Below are 16,530 nucleotides of genomic sequence, written 5' to 3' on the forward strand. Positions count from 1 at the left end.
CCCACCCATGCTAGAGCTGACACCACCATACCACAGCTGCCAGCCCAGGGGAGGAGGGCAGGTACCATGAGGCCCCGCCCGGCAGACACCCTGCACACAGAAGCCAGGGCCAAGAAACAGAACCGCCTGCTCGCCCCTCCCTCATCTGCCCCCAGAACCTCATTCCCAAGTTAGATACTAGAGATGTCCCCCCAACTCCCCTCACCCCACCCCCTCCACCTGGAGGGTGCACCCCAGAGGCAGGCGGATTACCTGGCTTCCCGCCCCTGCCGGAGCAGTCTGCTCAGGAAGGCGCGCAACACTTGGCTGGTGGGGCTGCTGCAGCGTGGAAGGCGCGGGCTGCGGAGGGGCTGCCCGCACGCTCTGCGCTACGTGGAGGGGAGATGGCGGGACGTCACTAGGCACCATCTGCGGGAAGGCTGCCGGGTACACGGGCTGGGCCGGGAGCTGGGCCACGGCGGCTGGGTGAAGGGACAGGGCGGCCACACCCTGCGGGGCCACGGCCAGCAGAGGGATGGCAGTGGCGGTGGCAGCCACGTTTGGCACAATGGTCCGACATGGCACGGCCAGCGGTGCCCCAGAGGGGTGGGGCAGCTTGACTGCCTGCAGAGGCAACGCTGGGGACGTGGGCAGGGGGGCAGTGGCGGCGCTGAGTGGAAGGCTTGGCAAGATGACGGCGGGAGAGAAATACTGAGAGGGAGCGGGCACGGTGGGCCCCCCAGCGGCCGGCAGGTCGGGGAGAGCCGCAGGGAGGCTGTCGAGGGAGGCCAGGGGTGCGATGGGGGGCCCCACAGGGAGCGGAGGCACCTGAAAGACATGGGAGCACCTCAGAGTCACCAGGGCTGCAGGGCCTGGCTGCCCGCACCACAGGGCAGCTGCCTTGGGAAGAAACCCAACCACAGACCCAATGTAAACAGGCCCGGGGGGCCCCCTTTGGTGCCATGGGAAGCCCATGCCATGCCCCCGCCCAGTCCCCATGGGTAGCTGCAAGAACAGCGGGCAGCTCTGGTCTGTGCTCAAAGCAGTGACCGCCAGCTTTGCGGCTTCCACACATTTTCATTCAGAGAATCAGGATGGTCAGAGCTGCCAGACTGGCCCTGAAGATCTGAAAGCACTTTGCCTGATTCCCCACCCCTGTGATCCAAATTCCGTGGCGGGCCGTCTCAGGGAATATGCGTCTCCCAGTGCCAACGTGCTGAGGTAGCGCCCCTGTGCTGTGGGGCCTGGGGAGCAGGCCTCTCCCTGCAGCAGAGCTCTGGAACCTTCTACGTCTGGTCATCCTTGCCAGAGACACTCAGTATCTGACTTCCTGGAGAGAGCACCTCCATCATTTCAGATCCTGCAGTGATTCTCCTAAACCTTCCCTGTGGCCGGCGCTCGAGCAGCATCATGTAATACACGCCTTAGCACGATTATAAAGCAGCTGGAGTAGGCACACCAACCTCCGTGTGCTGGAATGCCTCTACCTCCGGACAGCGAACAGCCATTTAACTCAACACCGAAAACAATCCCAACGTGGCTAAGCTGAGGACGAAGATGGTGACAAGAAATATGCGTCCACACCGTATCCACAAACTGCAGGGACACTCACATCTTCATCATGAGGCGGCGCTTCCCGGCCGAGTCCCACCAACATGATGTGATGGACCCATGGGGAATAAGCCGTCAATGGCATTAGCCTGGGTGACAGCACCTGGGCACCACGTGCCATCCAATGTCACTGGTCACAGAGGCCCTGGGCTCCCCAGGAGCATGGCGGGCACAGCACAGACAGCAGCCATAGCTTTGGGCTCCTCCCTGGCTCCACTGGCCCTGATCCTGGACCAAACCTGTCCCTGACCTGGACACGCTCGGGAAAGACGCCAAAGGCAGATGGGCATGGCCACCTACCTAGGTAGCGTTCTTGTCCCCACAACCCACGAGCCCTTATAGCCCAGAGGAGAGAGTGACCGCCAGAGTGGGGGCGGAGGCAAGGGGTTGGTGGGGGGAGGGGGGGCGCTTACCTGAGCAGGCACTTGAGGCAGCGGCTGCAGAGGTGCAGGCGGCATCTGGAGGGACTTCAGCTGAGCAGGGGCCACCACCTGGGACGTTGGAGCTAGGTAGGGAGGCAGGTGGGGGGGCACCGGCTGGAGAGGGCCAACTGGCGGCGGGGCCAGGACAGGGGGCAGGGGTGCTGGCTGGGCCAGTGGAGGCGGCTGGGGAGAGAGGGGGCTTCTCTTAGACCAGCGTCCTGCTGAGACACCCCCGCCCCCGCCGGGTCAGGGAAAACTAACTCACACACACAAACACCCAAAGTGGACCCAACATGCAGATCTGTGCATGCAAGGGCCCTCTACGTGCTGTGGATCTGTGAACCCCACTCCCACCTGCACCGCGGGCCCTGGGCTGGCAGACCTTGCCACCACCAGGCCGGGCACGAGGAAGAGTACCCATGAGGCAGCAGGCAGGGGCAGCCCGTACTCACCTGGTGGCCAGGGGGCACAGGCTGGCCTGGGCCGGTCGGCACGGGGGCAAAGCTTATGGCCGGCTCCGGGAAATGCTGCTGCGGGAGCGGAGGGTGGGTGGGGGCCGGGACAGAGGCCACAGACAGGCCCGGCTGCAGGGAGCACCAAGGGCCACACTCACTAGTTGCCCCAGGTGCCCCTCCCGGCCCGCACACCATGGCTGCAGGGGCCCAACCCTCACTCCCTAGGCCTGTCACCCCTCCGGGGATTCCTTCCTGGGCACAGAGCTTGGCAGAGATGAGAAGTGGGGGCCCCTAAGCTGAGGATGGCCACTACTCCAAGCAAGGAATGTTCTGGAACTTCAGCTCCATGGAATATTATGCAATCGAGAGAAAACAAAAAACATCCTAAGGGGCTTTGCAGCACCAGGGACAGACACTCAGGACGCGGCGCTTGCTTCCCATCTATAGGACCGGGTAAGACCCGTGTATGGAGACACGTCACAAACAGGATACAAAGAATGTGCACAGAGGGGGATGGAGCCGCCACCTCCAGTGGCATGGCCAGCAGGACAATGGGTGGCAGACAGGCGTCCTCACCGCCAGAGGCAGCACTCACATGACCCAGGAGGGAGTTTGAGGACTGAATGCTGGATGTTTGGTACTAATAAGGACAGCCAATAACATGGCCACTTTTAGGGGTAATAACGTTGGGTTCTGTTTTCAAGACTCCTGACCTGGGGCAGCCCTGGTGGCTCAGCAGTTTAGCACCGCTTCAGCCCAGGGCCTGATCCTGGAGACCCAGGATCGAGTCCCACGTCGGGTTCCCTTCATGGAGCCTGCTTCTCCCTCTGCCTGTATCTCTCTGCCTCTCTCTCCCTCATGAATAAATAAAATCTTAAAAAAAAAAAAAAAAAAAAAAGAATCCTGACCCTGTAGATACAGACTGGACCCTCTACAGACAAAACAGCTTTCTGAGGTTTCCCGGGAAAGACCAGGAGGGAGCAGGTCTGAACCGGGGAGGGCGTCAAGCCGGGGGCCCAGCCGTCCACGCCAACTGGGAAGGCCCTCCGGTATCCTGGGGCTGGGAACGAGCAAAGCTGCCACCGCTTGGTGCAGGTGAGCACACCGTATGCTCCCCGTTCATCTGAAGCCACGGAGCCAAAGGGGCCGCACCCCAGGACCAGCTGGGGTCAGCAGCTCAGGGACCTGAGGCCTCAATGTGGCTGGTGCTCGACTTCCCACCAGCCCTGGGGACATGGCGGGGCCCCAGGGACGGGGTCTGGGGCACGAGGGGGCGGGCTGACTCACCGTGGCTGGCTGCTGGTAGGTCCCCAACGGGGGCAGGCTGTAGGGCAGGACGGGGCCATCGCCCACGCTCACGGGCGTACTGCACACACACTGGGCCGGGGCCGGTGCCGCGTCTGCCAAGGAGCCCAGCACCACACTGTGCTGGCTGCTCTGCGAGTCTGAGTACACGGTGGAGCCCTGTCCGCTGTCGAGGGTGCTGTCCGCTGGGGAGGACCAGAGCAGGCTCAGGGGGGACACCCTACGTGTCCCCCCCACACACCCCACGCAACTCTCCGGGAATGCACATGGGCTTCTGTGAACCCCAACGCAGTGAGGGTCCCCAGCCACCTGAGTAGTAACTGCATGTGCAGACCACAGGCCCCAGGACGGTGAGGGGGATGGGGCTGGAACGCACCCAGAGATGCCTTCGCACCCCACAGAACACTGCCTGACATCTGGGCAATCCCCAATGGGCGCCACAGAGCCCAGCGCCCCTCCCACCTCCCTACCCCACCCAACCTCCCCCGCAGCTAGAGCATCGCCCTGTGGCACTTCCAGGGTGCTGGCACCATCCTGCTGCCTTGATGTCCAGATACTGCTCCAGGGCTGATCCGGGCACACCCTCCAACCCGGAGGGCATGAGAATGCCACGTGCCCGGAGCCAACCCAACGGCCGCCCTGCCTGTCATGGGGCAGCTGGCGGTGGATTCCACACAGAGACAGAGGGAGACACAGACGCCCAGAGACAGAGACACAGAGAGAGACACGCAGAGACAGAGACACAGAGACATGCAGAGACAGAGACACAGACACGCAGAGACAGAGAGACACGCCAAAACAGAAATAGAGACATGCAGAGAGATACAAAGACATACACACGGAGACACAAAAAGACAGAGACACGCACAGAGACACAAAAAGAGAGACCTGCAGACATACAGAGACCCAGAGACATTCAGAGACACACACACAGAGTGTATGTGAGAAAAAGAGAAATGTGTACAAACTTGGCAAGTTTAACATAAACTGACTCCAACCATATAAGCAACATTTAAAAATTTTAAAGGGAATATGTTTACTTCTATAATTAAATATTAATTTAAAAATCATCCTTAGGGGGATGCCCAGTGGCTCAGTGGTTTAGTGTCTACCTTCAGTTCAGGCATGACCCCGGGGTCCTGGGATCAAGTTCTACAATGGGCTCCCTGTAGGGAGCCTGCTTTTCCCTCTGCCTGTGTCTCTGCCTCTGTGTCTCTCATGAATAAATAAGTAAAATATTTTTTTAAAAAATCATCCTTAGGGTCACCAGGGTGGCACAGTCACTTGAGCATCCAGCCCTGGGTTTTGGCTCAGGTCATGATCTCAGGGTCGTGGGGTCGAGTCCCTTGTCCTGCTCATGCTCAGCATGGAGTCTGCTTGGGATCCCCTCTGCCTCCCTCTGCCCCATCCCCTCCAACATGCTAAGAATAAATAAGTAAAATTGAAAATTTAAAAACCATCTTTAAAGCCCTTGACAAAGTGCTCCACTAGGTCACTGGTGGACCCAACCCTCTGGCTGAGCTCGGTCCAGGCTGAGGCAGGAGCTCACAACCAGGGCTGGGAGAATCCTACCCAGGATGTTTGCTGTCCCTTCTGACCCTGCAAGTGTGTCTGCCTGCCCATCACTCATCCTGTCACTTAAGCTCGGTCCCAAGTTCCAGGGACGGTAGTGAGGCTGGAGTCCTGGCATGCCACCGTCCTGACGCAGTTTTCAGGCCGTCCACGCACACTGGCCAGCAGGACAGCCGAGGGGGTGAGGACACGCGGAGGGGGGTGAGGGCAAGCATGCGGGGGGTGATGGCGTGCGGGGAGGGGATGAGGGTGCGTGGGGAGGGAGGTGAGGGCGCACAGGGAGGGGTGAGAGCACCTATGTGGGGGTGAGGGTGTGCATGTGGGGGCTGAAGGCGCACAGGGAAGGGGTGAGGACACGCAGGGGGTCAGGACCGTGTGTGAGGGTGTGGCGGGTTGTGGGACAGAGACACAGAGGGAGATGTGCAAGTGCACTAGGTGCACATGTGTGGGCTGTGTACACATATGCATACGCGTGTGTGTGAATGATCACAAGTGCACATTATCTCTAAAGTTACCACCGAGAGGCAGTTAACAGCCCCCAGGAGGAACTCTCACTGGCTCGGCCGTGCACCCTCTCCCACTGTCTGAATCTCACATCACAGGTAAAACCCCCCCTTGACAAGGTGGTTGCTGCACAAAGCTCACAGAGCTGCTGAGGCGGCAGGAAGAGGATGTCCGGAGAAAATGCCCCCCAACACTGAACCCAGATCTCTGTGTGCAGTGACCCCTGACTCCTGCCAGTGTGCTCTGGGTCAAGGTGGTCTCTCCATTCCTTCCTGGAAACTGTTCCCCATGGTCAGGTGTTTAAAGCGTGAAGTGGTGCAGCATGAGAAAAGCTTTTTCCTACAGAATTTATGCTCATTAATTAATATTTTGGTTTATCAAAAAAACGGAGAGATGATGTAGTGGTTTTACTCTTCAAGGCAAACCTGAGCCAGTCGGAAGGAAGCCAACGACAAACTGCCTCCAAGTGACAACCAGCCACCGGTTTGAATTTAAACAGCCTAGTTTGAAGAACATTAGCTATAATTTTAATGATAAATGAAGTATGTGCCTATTACATAAATTGAACGGGCTATTTTGGTCTTTCCACACGAACAACCTGAAAAAGCAGCCTGGGCAGGCTCAGATCTACTTGGCACGTACTCGCAAAATGGACAGGAAACACCACGTCCTGATCCTCAGCCCACAGCTGCATTTTTAGATCACTGAGGGCACAGGCAGGACACTGCTCTGCCCAGATTCTCTCTTCCAGCATCCTGAGATTTAGAGGGATTCCAGCAACCCATGGGTGACATTCGGGGAAGTGTGGTAAAGGTTTCAGAGGTTGGGTAATACCAGGGAGAGGATGGGGAGACAGATACTCCTGGGGGCAAAGGTCCCGGCTGAGAGCACCAAACCGCAGCCACCTGCGGCCCCAGGGCAGTGGTGTCTCAGCCCGGTCGCCCCACCAGGTGGAGGCCAGGACATCCTTGGCTCCATCCCACTGGCTTGGGGCACGGGAGGTCCTGGATCTGTCTGCCTGTCTGTCCTCACCTGTCCTGAGAAACTGAGCTTCACTGAGCCAGAGTCACCCCAATTCCCACCCCAGGAAGAAGGCTCGCCCACACCTGCAGTCCACACCTGCCACATGCACAGGGTGTGAGGGCACAGGGAGGGTGGCACTCACAGGCCAGGGAGGTGGCGCTGGCCGGCAGTGCACTGGGGAGGAGATGCTGGTCCACCTCAGGCTCCTCGGGCTCCGGCGGCCCGGCCTGCGTGTGGTAGGTCACCTGGACCTGCAGGGGTGCAGGTGGACCCCTGGCCTTGTCAGGGCTGCCTGGGTCCCGCTGCTCCGTTGGCTGCAGGGCCGGCCAGATCCTCTCCCGTCGCCACTGGATCAATGCTACACGGTCACGGATGGACTTGGCCACAATCTTCACGTCACTCTCATGAAAGAATCCCGATTCAATCTGCAAAGGGAGGCGCTGTGTCAATACGGGGGCGCTGCTGACGGCACCGCCACCTCCAACCCATGAGGTCTCTGCAGAAGTCCCTCTCCAGGCCCCCACCTCGTCTCCCACTGGGATATGCCCTCCTGCCAACTGTAAATTCCCTGACCTGCATGGCGCCGTGCCCAGGACAGTAAGGATGCAGCAGGTGGCTGTACCCACAGTGAAGGGGTGCAGGGGAGAGACCCTCAGCTGCCCTCATGCCAGGTGCACCCTGGGCATTCGCTGAGAAGGCACGGAGGGAAGGGGGGGCACCACGTAACCTGAGACCAAGAGGGTTGGCACCCATGCCCAGAAAATCCTGGACCCAGGACAGCACTGGAGAGCGTGTGAGCAGAAGCCCAGGCTCTCCCAGAGAACATGAACAACAAAACCACGGCACGGCAGCAGCCAGTGTCCACAGTCACAGTGACAGCCTCGTGGGGAAAGGCAAAAAACACAAACCTTTTGGCATTTGTCAGAAACCGTGTGAGCTCACGGCTTTTGACACACAATAGACACAAGTGCACACAGATGCAGACGTGTGCATGTGGCACGGCACATGTGTGAGTGTACAGAACACTGGGCAGGCCCAGCATGGCACCCTGGCCAGCGTGAGTGTATGCGTCCCCCAGGTAACACGGTGTCAGGAGAAGAACAAGGGGCCTCGACACCTCACTGTGCCTGAAGCCAGAACGGGCTGAGAGAACAAGGGCACGTGCAGGGCACAGGAGCCAGGGCCACGGGGCAAACACAGACATCCAGGCATTGAACTACACAGCGTCACCATGATGATCCAAGCAGCGTGCACACTGCTGGTGTGAGGTCACAGGATGCCCTGTGTGTGCAGCCTCTGTCCCTCCCTACACACCACACCACCAACCCCCGCCCGGGATCCCAGGCTCACAGGAAGCTGCTATGAGTGGCCCCTGAGGAACAACCCACCGGCTGGAAACCTAGTCTCCTGCCAGCAGCCAGGTGAGAAGCAGGGACACCGAAAGACCCTCAGCCCCGAGCAGGCGCGGCTAACACCCAGCCACGCTGCGGGGACAACCCAGAATGAGCAGGGCCCACGAGGCCACCCGCAGGCTCCTGACCACAAGGATGGCATGCAACCATGAGTGCTGAGTCTGGGCAATGCATCATGTGGCCAGACGACTCACCAACAAAACCGTGAGTCCACAGACATCCAAATAAACGGAAAGTTTGGTGAAAATGGGTATTTATATGGTTTCAAGGCACAACTTTGTGTCCTTAATCGTCACTACACGCGGAGACGGCTGACAGACACCCCTCGACCACACAATCACAGGGCATGTCCTCGGGGGGCGGCTGTGGTAAGGACTCAGCCCCTGCCAAGTGCTCTCGTGGACACGCTCACACGTGGTAGGATGGCGAGGCAGACACTGCCCTGAGGAGCTGCTGTTGTGCAGGCATCGCCTCCTGCCAAGGACCACAGGCAGTGAGGTGGCCGAGGAGGAAAGCTGCTCTGTTGCCAAAGATGTAGGCACATGCAGGGAGGTGTGGCATGGCCTGGATGTCATCTCTAAGGGTGACGTCTAAGGACTCTTTGTCGCAAATCTGCAACTTTTCTGTGAGTTCATGATGGGTGAGGTCAAAATCCCATTTCAGAAAACCACCCCGCTGGGCAGATGAGCTGCATTGAAATCCCACAGATGTCCCAGTGTGCAGCCTCCCGGGCAGTGTGAGTGGCAGTCTGAGTGGCAGCGTGAGTGGCCAGGATGCGGGTGGGGGGCCATGCCCGAGGTCAGCGCTGTCCGTCTGCCGCCACGACCAGAGGAAGGAAGACTCCCCACAGACATGCCCGCCCGCTGCTTCTATTTTCTGCCCATGGCCCAGATTTCCTCCGTCTCCATCCTTGCCATCACCCCATTGGTGATCCTCTCCTAGGTTTTTCTTCTATTTTTTCCCAGAGAGGGGAACCCATTCTCTGCCGCACTGACACAGCAGCTACGGCCAGGGCAGGAGGGCTGGCACAGACATGTGGACCCTGGGAAGGGTTCCAGTCCGTCTCCGGGGTCCTCACAAGAGGTTGCCTCTAGGTCAAAGCCAGCCCAGGACCCCAGAGCACCTGCCCTGCTCTCAGCCCCCCACGCCGTTCATCTGGCCCTGTACCGGGAGCCACCTGCTGGGAGGTGGTTTTAGGTGATGACACTGGGGCTGGGATCGCGCTGGTGCCACCCCGACTTTGCAAGAAGCAGGTGTGACCAGTGAAAGCTGTTGCCCAGGGCGGGGCGGCCGGAGGCACTGAGCCCTAGAACGCTGCAGCCCGTGGGCTCCTCGGATCAGCGCTCCACCCAGAGATGACCCAGGAGAGGCCTGGGTTCTGCTACAGAAGCCCCGAGAGTGGGAGGGCCCCGTCCCGAGGTAGGACCTGGCGTCTGCCGTGGCTGGGCAGTGAGGGACAGGGAAGCTACGATACACCCACAGGGAAGGCCCAACCAGCAGGGACCCGACAGGAGCGCTGTCCCGTCTCTGGGCCCAGGGATGTGACCGGCAGCTGGGAAGGTGGGGTGGTCCTGGCCAGGGCTCCGGCCACAGTGGATGCCACAGCACTTGTGCAGGAGCCCAAAGGGGCACAGGCCACTGTCCAAGGCCAGCAGGGGCCCAACCATGCAGCCCCATTCAGTCAGCACTGCCCTGACGCAGCCCCACATCAAGATCCCAGGACCCTCACCTGCCGCAGTCCCAGGTGCCCTCTGCCCTCCACACCGAGCCCGGCCCACCACCCGCACCTTCCGTGGTACAGCTGGCCCATTTCCTCATCTGAGGAAGGGCTCGAGGACGGCGTGGACTCCGTCCAGCCTCTGGGGCCAGGTGCCTGTAAGGAACCAGGTTTCTAAGGCGAGCTACAGTCAGTAAGAGGAGGCAGCCTCTCCGGCAGCGAGCATGCCAACTTTTACTTGCACTCACTTTCTACCGCAAAAATCAGCACCTTGCTGACATCCAGCTCTCTCCCTCCACCCCCGCTCCTGGACACGGTGCCTCAGCAGCCAAGTGAGAGGTCAGAGCAAAGGCTCAGTCACCCACATCCTGGGTCCCCCACAGCCGCTCCATGGGAGCCCTCACCACAGTGCCGGCGTCCGTGCAGCGGGGCCACCTGCGCTGTCCTTCCCAGGCCCATGTGACCCCCGAGTGGCATACGCCCGCTCACCGTGGGGCCGCACCCTGTTCAGTCCTCCCTGGAATCTGGTGACCACACCTCCGCAGGCACACCCCCACACCCACCGTCCCCACCACCCCATCCACGAGCGAGCGCCCCGTTACCATCTCCTGCGCCACACCATCAGGCGTCTCCTTCTCCAGGTCAAAGGTGAACTCGATGGCCCCATTATCCTTGGGCTTCCCCTTCAGCTTCTTGGGGTCCTCTACCCAGAGCCGCAGGGCAATGGTAGATTTCCTGCCGTGGTCCTCCTCTGCCAGCTCCACCCTCACGCCTGTGTCCTCCGCAAAGAAGGCGTGGCTGAGCAGGTCCTTGATCTCGTACCTGAGGAGGGCCAGCCGACAGGGGAGGTGGGGGTGAGGGCATGCCTGCTGGCAGGGCCCCAGACACCGTGCCTGGCTCCTTCTAGGAAGCTCCCCAACTACACCCTTGAGCTCTGTCCTCAAGGACCACATGCAGCAGTTTGCTCCCCGGGATGCAGGCCTGCAGAGGCACCACCGAGCTCCCGGGGCCGCAGGGGAGGCGGCACCCCCCTCCCACTGCTCAGCATCAGGCCGTGGGGGTCCTGGCTCCCAGACACGGGGGCCTTCCAGGGGCTCCTCGGGCTAGGGCATGGCAGGGGGGCACAGCTGCTGGGTGTTGTCATGGAAACCATTCCCCAGCCCCAGACAAGCCTTTGGTTCCCGATCCGGCCGGCCATCCATCGTGGTCCTGGACTCCTCCTGAAGTCCCATCTGTCAGCCCTGCCCTAACTACGGGTGGCGTCTATAGCCCAGGGCCACGGAGCACACAGGAAAGGGGGGCCCTGAGCCCTGGGGAGAGCAGAGGTCACAGCCCCTGCCAGTCCTGCGGGGTCCGTGCAGAGGGTTCTCTAGCTCCACATGGCTTTCTGTACTTCTCTGAGGGGAAATACAGCTCAGGGTTTCTTAGTTACTTTCTCTAAAAGAATAAAATACGATAACCTGCAGGGGGCAGGAGAGTGCCCGAGGATGAGAACAGGGCGCCTGCGTGAGATGATAGTGGCCTGATGGTGGCCTGATGGAGGCTGAGGACAGGGACAGAGTGGCCATATGCTGGGTGCTCAGGGTGGGGAGGGCAAAGGAAGGTGGGGGGAAGAGAGGGGAGGGGGAAGGGAGGAGGAGAGAGGGAGGGGGAGGGGCTGGCAGGGGAGGAGGAAGGCAGGAGGACGGAGGGAGAGGGGAGGAGGGGGAAGGCCAGAGGGAGGGAGGGGGAGGGGGAGAAAGAGAAGGGGGAAGAGGAAGGGAGAGAAGGAAGGGAGGGGGGAGGGGGAGAAGGGGGAGGAGGAAGAGAGGTGAGAGGAGAAAGGGCGGGGGAGGAATGGAGGAGAGGGAAGGGCAGCGTTTTGGAGGGCCAGCTGAGGAGGCTGGTTGGCTGGGGCAGCCCCAGGGTCTGACCTGAGGTGGGCTCTGGTGTAGGGATCCACAGCCTGGAGGTGACGGGGGGGGGGGGGGGGGGGGCAGGCTGAGGGCTTGGGGGTGCCCCTGCTCCAGGCCAGGTAGGTGAAAAGCAGCCAGCAGAGTGGGGAGGCCCCAAGGTGGCCCCCAAGCAGGGGCGTAGACTCCAAGCAGTAGAGCCGAGATCTGGCCTGAAGCAGCAGCCTGTCTCCAGCATGTGGGCCGTGGTGGGGATGTCACCCAGGCCTAGCACCCCACGACTCACCTTTCCTCCTTGTTCTTGCAGATGCACTCCCCAATAATCTCCTTGATCTCAGGATCATGCACCTTCTCAAAACTAGCAGGCTTGATACCCTGTAAGATCAGACAAGCAGTGTCCCATCAGGGCCTTGTTTCCTGCCCGGCGGGCACTAACCTGACAGGGGGAAGGCAGAAGAGGCACGAGCTGGCTGGGGACCCAGGTCCTCCGGAATCCCCAGGAGGGGCTGTTGGGAGCAGTGGGGCCTGGGGAGGAGCCTGGCCTGGCCCTCAGTGGACAAGAGCACTTATACACAGTGCAGCCACGACAGGCAGGACAGCGGCCTTGCTCACCATGCCCTCCCTCGAGGGTGCCCAGGGCGTGGTGTGGTCACTGCGTTGGCCCTGCTGTGGCCTCGGGCAGGGCTGACTTCCAAGGCCTGGTGGCTGCAGGTCCAAGCCACGGAGTTCTGCAGCCAGGCGGCCTTCAGAAGCACCCACACTGACCACAGACACAGCAGGTGCCTGTGGGATGGCACAGCTCAGCTGGCGACAGCCATGGCGTGGGGGAGCAGGAACTGGTGCAGCCCAGCAGGCAAAGGGGCCTGCGGGAGGAGCTGGGACTGAGCTGCATGGCACAGGGCTGCAGGCAGGGACCACTGATTTTTAACCATTTTAAACTCACTGAGGGCCTGACCCATCAGGTCTTCCAATAAGACTCTGATGTAAAGCATAGGACATGTATGCTCCCCCACAGGGTGAGAGGTCAGGAGCGGCCCTCCAGCCCAGGGGCGGCCACAGGAGTTCAGGACCTCAAGTGGCTCCTGCTACCCAGGCGGGGCCCGTTGCACCCTTGGCCCCCTGGCCCCTGGCTCATAACCGATGGGGGTTGTGTTGCACAGCAGAGTCTGCAGCAATAGACAGGGATGTTGGGCTCCAGGCACAGCCAAGGGGTTCCCCTTGGAGATGCAAAGCCCTGGCCTTTCCTGAAGCCACCAGGAAAGGAGGTTGAAGGGGCGGGTCCCTGCGGGAGGCAGGTGGTGTGGCCAACTACCACCACAATTACTGTGCCCACTCGCACCTCTGAAGGCCTGGGGCCCCCCAAGCAGGTGAGGAACAGGTGCTGTTTCCAAGGGGCTCCTGTCCCCAGGCTCAGAGGCAAGGAGCCGGGCAGCTGGCAGCAGGGACACAGAATCCCTGAGAGCCCTGGAGTCAGGGGCGGCAGCTGGACCAGTGGGCCCACAGGGCATGACCACAAACCACACCAAGGATCCGGGAACACGCCTGCCCTCTGCGTTCCTCAGGGAGCAGGACCCAAGCTGACCTGGGCCCACTCAGGAGCCCTGGCCTGAGCTCCATTTCCCGGGGCTGACGGGGGAGCCATGGTGGCTGAGGAGCACCCCAAGGGAACCCATCCTGTCTCCCCAGCCCAGCGGACGGACCACAGCCCCGTGCATGCCCGCATGCAGAGCAGGATTGGTGGGCTGCTCCCCTGCACCCCTCCAAGGCCCGGGAAGGAGGCCCAAACCTCCTCGGTGACCCCTCCCCATGGAGGACCACTGCCCACAGCTGTCAAGCCCGTCCTGTCCAGCCAGCATCACGGGGAGGGGGCCGCACACCTACCTATGCATCTTTGACAAGGGCCACCAGCCAAAGCCCTGTCCCCCCACCTTCCACCCTGAGCAGCAGGGAGGCCTTCAAACAAGCAACTAAGATTGGAGGAGAGAAACGAGCTACACCTGCGCTACACCTGCGGGGAATGCAGGGGGAGGGCGGGGCAAGGGCAGGTGCCCCAGGGCGCCAAGGACCATGCTCCTCCTCATACATCAGCAAAAGTGAGGGGGCACCAGGCAGGGGCAAGGCAGCCTGGACTCAGGGACCATGGGGCCTGGTGCCCAGAAAAGTCAGCCTCACCAGGTAGAACAGCCATGGAGGGAGGACGGGGAGATGTGTTTGCAGAGCCGAAGCTACCCGATTACCGGCTGGCCTGGGGACACACCAGGACACAGGAAACCAGTGGCCCAGGGGTGGCCAGAGAAGGGGCTCTTCGGGCAGGCAGTGGGGGTGCCTCCCAGAGAAACCCCAACAGTCTGCAAGGACCCCTGCACCCACACCACCGCTGCAACCACTGCACTGAATTAGGCAGCCTCAGTTTCCCCTGTGACAGCATCCTTCCCCTGCTCCCACAAAGCGTTTCACAAAGAGCGGCCCTTTGAGTGGCCGGGGGACTCACACAGGTGACCTTCCGGTAGATCTGGGCGGCGTTCTGGCACTCTGAGTAGGGGTACTCCGAGGTGGCCATCTCCAGCATGCACATTCCGAAAGCATAGACGTCCACGGACTCATCGTAATGCTCCTCGTACATCTCGGGCGCCATGAATTCAGGTGTACCTGTGCCCGGGAGCAGCAGATGCAGGGTCAGTGGTCAGGGCCAGGGTCAGGGTCAGAGCTAAGGTCAGGGTCAGGGCCAGGGTCAGCATCGAGCTAGGGTAAGGGTCAGGGTTAGGGTCAGAGTCAGGGCTAGGATAGGGTCAGGGCTAGAGTCAGGGTCAGTCCTGGAACCTGAGGTTCACACAAGAGTGCTCTGCACCCTGGGGGTCCTACACACACACCCAGACCCTCCTGATCCCGGGTCAGATCCGCTCACATCATTAGGAGCCCCCACAGCTCGGAACCCGGTACGCCCCAAGGCATCTGTGCGCCCCACACCGGGGGTGTCAACCACAGAGCAGCACACGTCTCCTGGCCTTGGGCTGGACAACCACTACAGACAAAAAACATGGTCCCCACAGAGCTACCAAATTGCAAAATCCTAGGAGGGCCCCAGATGTACCCAGAGGCACACGAGGGCGCATGTTGGGCAGCAGAGACAAGGTGCCCGCTCAGTGCTCAGGTGCCCAAACACGGGCTGTTTCAAAACATTGCTTACTCTGCATTTTTCAACAGATTGAGTAAAACCAAGCGTTCGGTTGTTAGTGCACAATGACCTCGTCGCCACACAGCGGCAAGCACAGACCCAGGATGACGGGGAGGCAGGGCAGGCAGGGGGTTCCCGCTGATTCCACCTTTAGTTTCTCTGGTCTTGGCTTTTTTTTTTTTTTTTTAATTTTCTGTAACAAACTTCTGCTTTAAAACTCACAAAACCCTCTTATTAAAATAGGTCCAGCCGAACGCAAAGCAAAGGGAGATGTCGGGAACGTCATTCTCAGCAACACTGTCACGTCTCCACCTTCTGGGCTTCCTCCACCTCAAAGCCTTCAAAATCTTCCCGTTTCTTCAACAAGCAGGTGCAGAATAGCAGAGACTCCATGTGAAGGAGCACATGATGTGATGTACTGCGCTGCCTGTGGCTCTCAGGGACGCGGATGGTTACATGAGAGTCCAACTTTTTCTCCTTTACCCATAATTTCCACTTAAACCGTATCATATGTTTAACAAAACAAGTTAACACTTTGGATGAGAAATGGCAAAAACAGGAATCTGTCTCTGGGTTTATGGATCTGTATGAAGAATTCTAGGGGATTCCAAACTGGAAATGACAGAAAGAAGGGAGACAGAGAACAGGAGTCCGAATGTCTCTGTCTTTTTGAGGTTCTGAACCACCGGGCCTGGCCAACGTAAGTGCGGCAAGAGCACAGTGATGCCATCAGATGAGGGCGGCTCTTGGGGACAAACCCCCCAAGGGGCACGTAACCCCTGGCTGTGTGTGCACACGGCATCGAGGGGCTGTGGCCACAGTGCTTGTGATGAGGTCATCGCCTGGGCGCTGGGGACCATCTCACCCAATCCACCCACGGGCCCTTCCCGTCAGCCGACACAGAGCCCCTGGGCCTGGGACCACAGGGCCCCCAAGAGCAAGGGGAGAGGTCCTTGGACACCTCCACCCAATGTGCAAAGTGGGCCGCATCTAAAGTACAAACCCAAATGCAGGCACAAACCCCTACAGCTGCACCCAACAGGGCGTCCAGAGCGTCAACTCTCCCTGCAGGATGCAGCACAGGGCTGGGAGCCTGACTCACAGGCGTGGGGACCCCTCCCCACACACACCTAACCAAGGGACCCTCTTGGTGCTGGCCCTTTGCTGAGGAAGGGGCCTTGCTGCCCAGTGCCCAGTGCCCGGGGAGACGTGCAAATCACCCCCTGTTCTCTGTGAGTTTGGAGCTTCTGTGGCCTCAGCAGACGAAAACTGAGGTGATCAGGGACCCCACAAAGCTGCACACCCTGTACTGGGTTTGGGGCAGACGCACCTGCTGGAGACACCAGCCTTCACATCCCCCCATCAGGCCATCCAGCTTGCACCCAGTACACTGACATTCCACCAGCCATGGGAACCCCAGGGGGCTTGGCCAAGCACCCCACACCCAAGGCCGGACCTACAAA

General features: G+C 60.3%; 1 protein-coding gene across 7 annotated transcripts in view; it reads right to left on the bottom strand.

Moving 5' to 3' along the window:
- The window catches only part of WNK2 (WNK lysine deficient protein kinase 2), a 100,408-nt gene that overhangs the window by 57,548 nt on the left and 26,330 nt on the right, over positions 1-16,530 (bottom strand). For all 7 annotated transcript variants that reach the window (XM_038527380.1, XM_038527381.1, XM_038527379.1 and 4 more), the window contains exons 4-11: positions 14,384-14,541; positions 12,179-12,267; positions 10,603-10,822; positions 7,014-7,296; positions 3,755-3,957; positions 2,465-2,596; positions 2,004-2,195; positions 253-807 (exon numbers count right to left, since the gene is read on the bottom strand). In XM_038527380.1, the coding sequence (XP_038383308.1) occupies positions 253-807; positions 2,004-2,195; positions 2,465-2,596; positions 3,755-3,957; positions 7,014-7,296; positions 10,603-10,822; positions 12,179-12,267; positions 14,384-14,541 (1,832 nt within the window). The remainder of the gene's footprint in view (positions 1-252; positions 808-2,003; positions 2,196-2,464; positions 2,597-3,754; positions 3,958-7,013; positions 7,297-10,602; positions 10,823-12,178; positions 12,268-14,383; positions 14,542-16,530) is intronic.

The sequence above is a fragment of the Canis lupus genome, chromosome 1, assembly GCF_011100685.1.
Source record: "Canis lupus familiaris isolate Mischka breed German Shepherd chromosome 1, alternate assembly UU_Cfam_GSD_1.0, whole genome shotgun sequence".
In the NCBI taxonomy this organism is placed as follows: domain Eukaryota; kingdom Metazoa; phylum Chordata; class Mammalia; order Carnivora; family Canidae; genus Canis; species Canis lupus.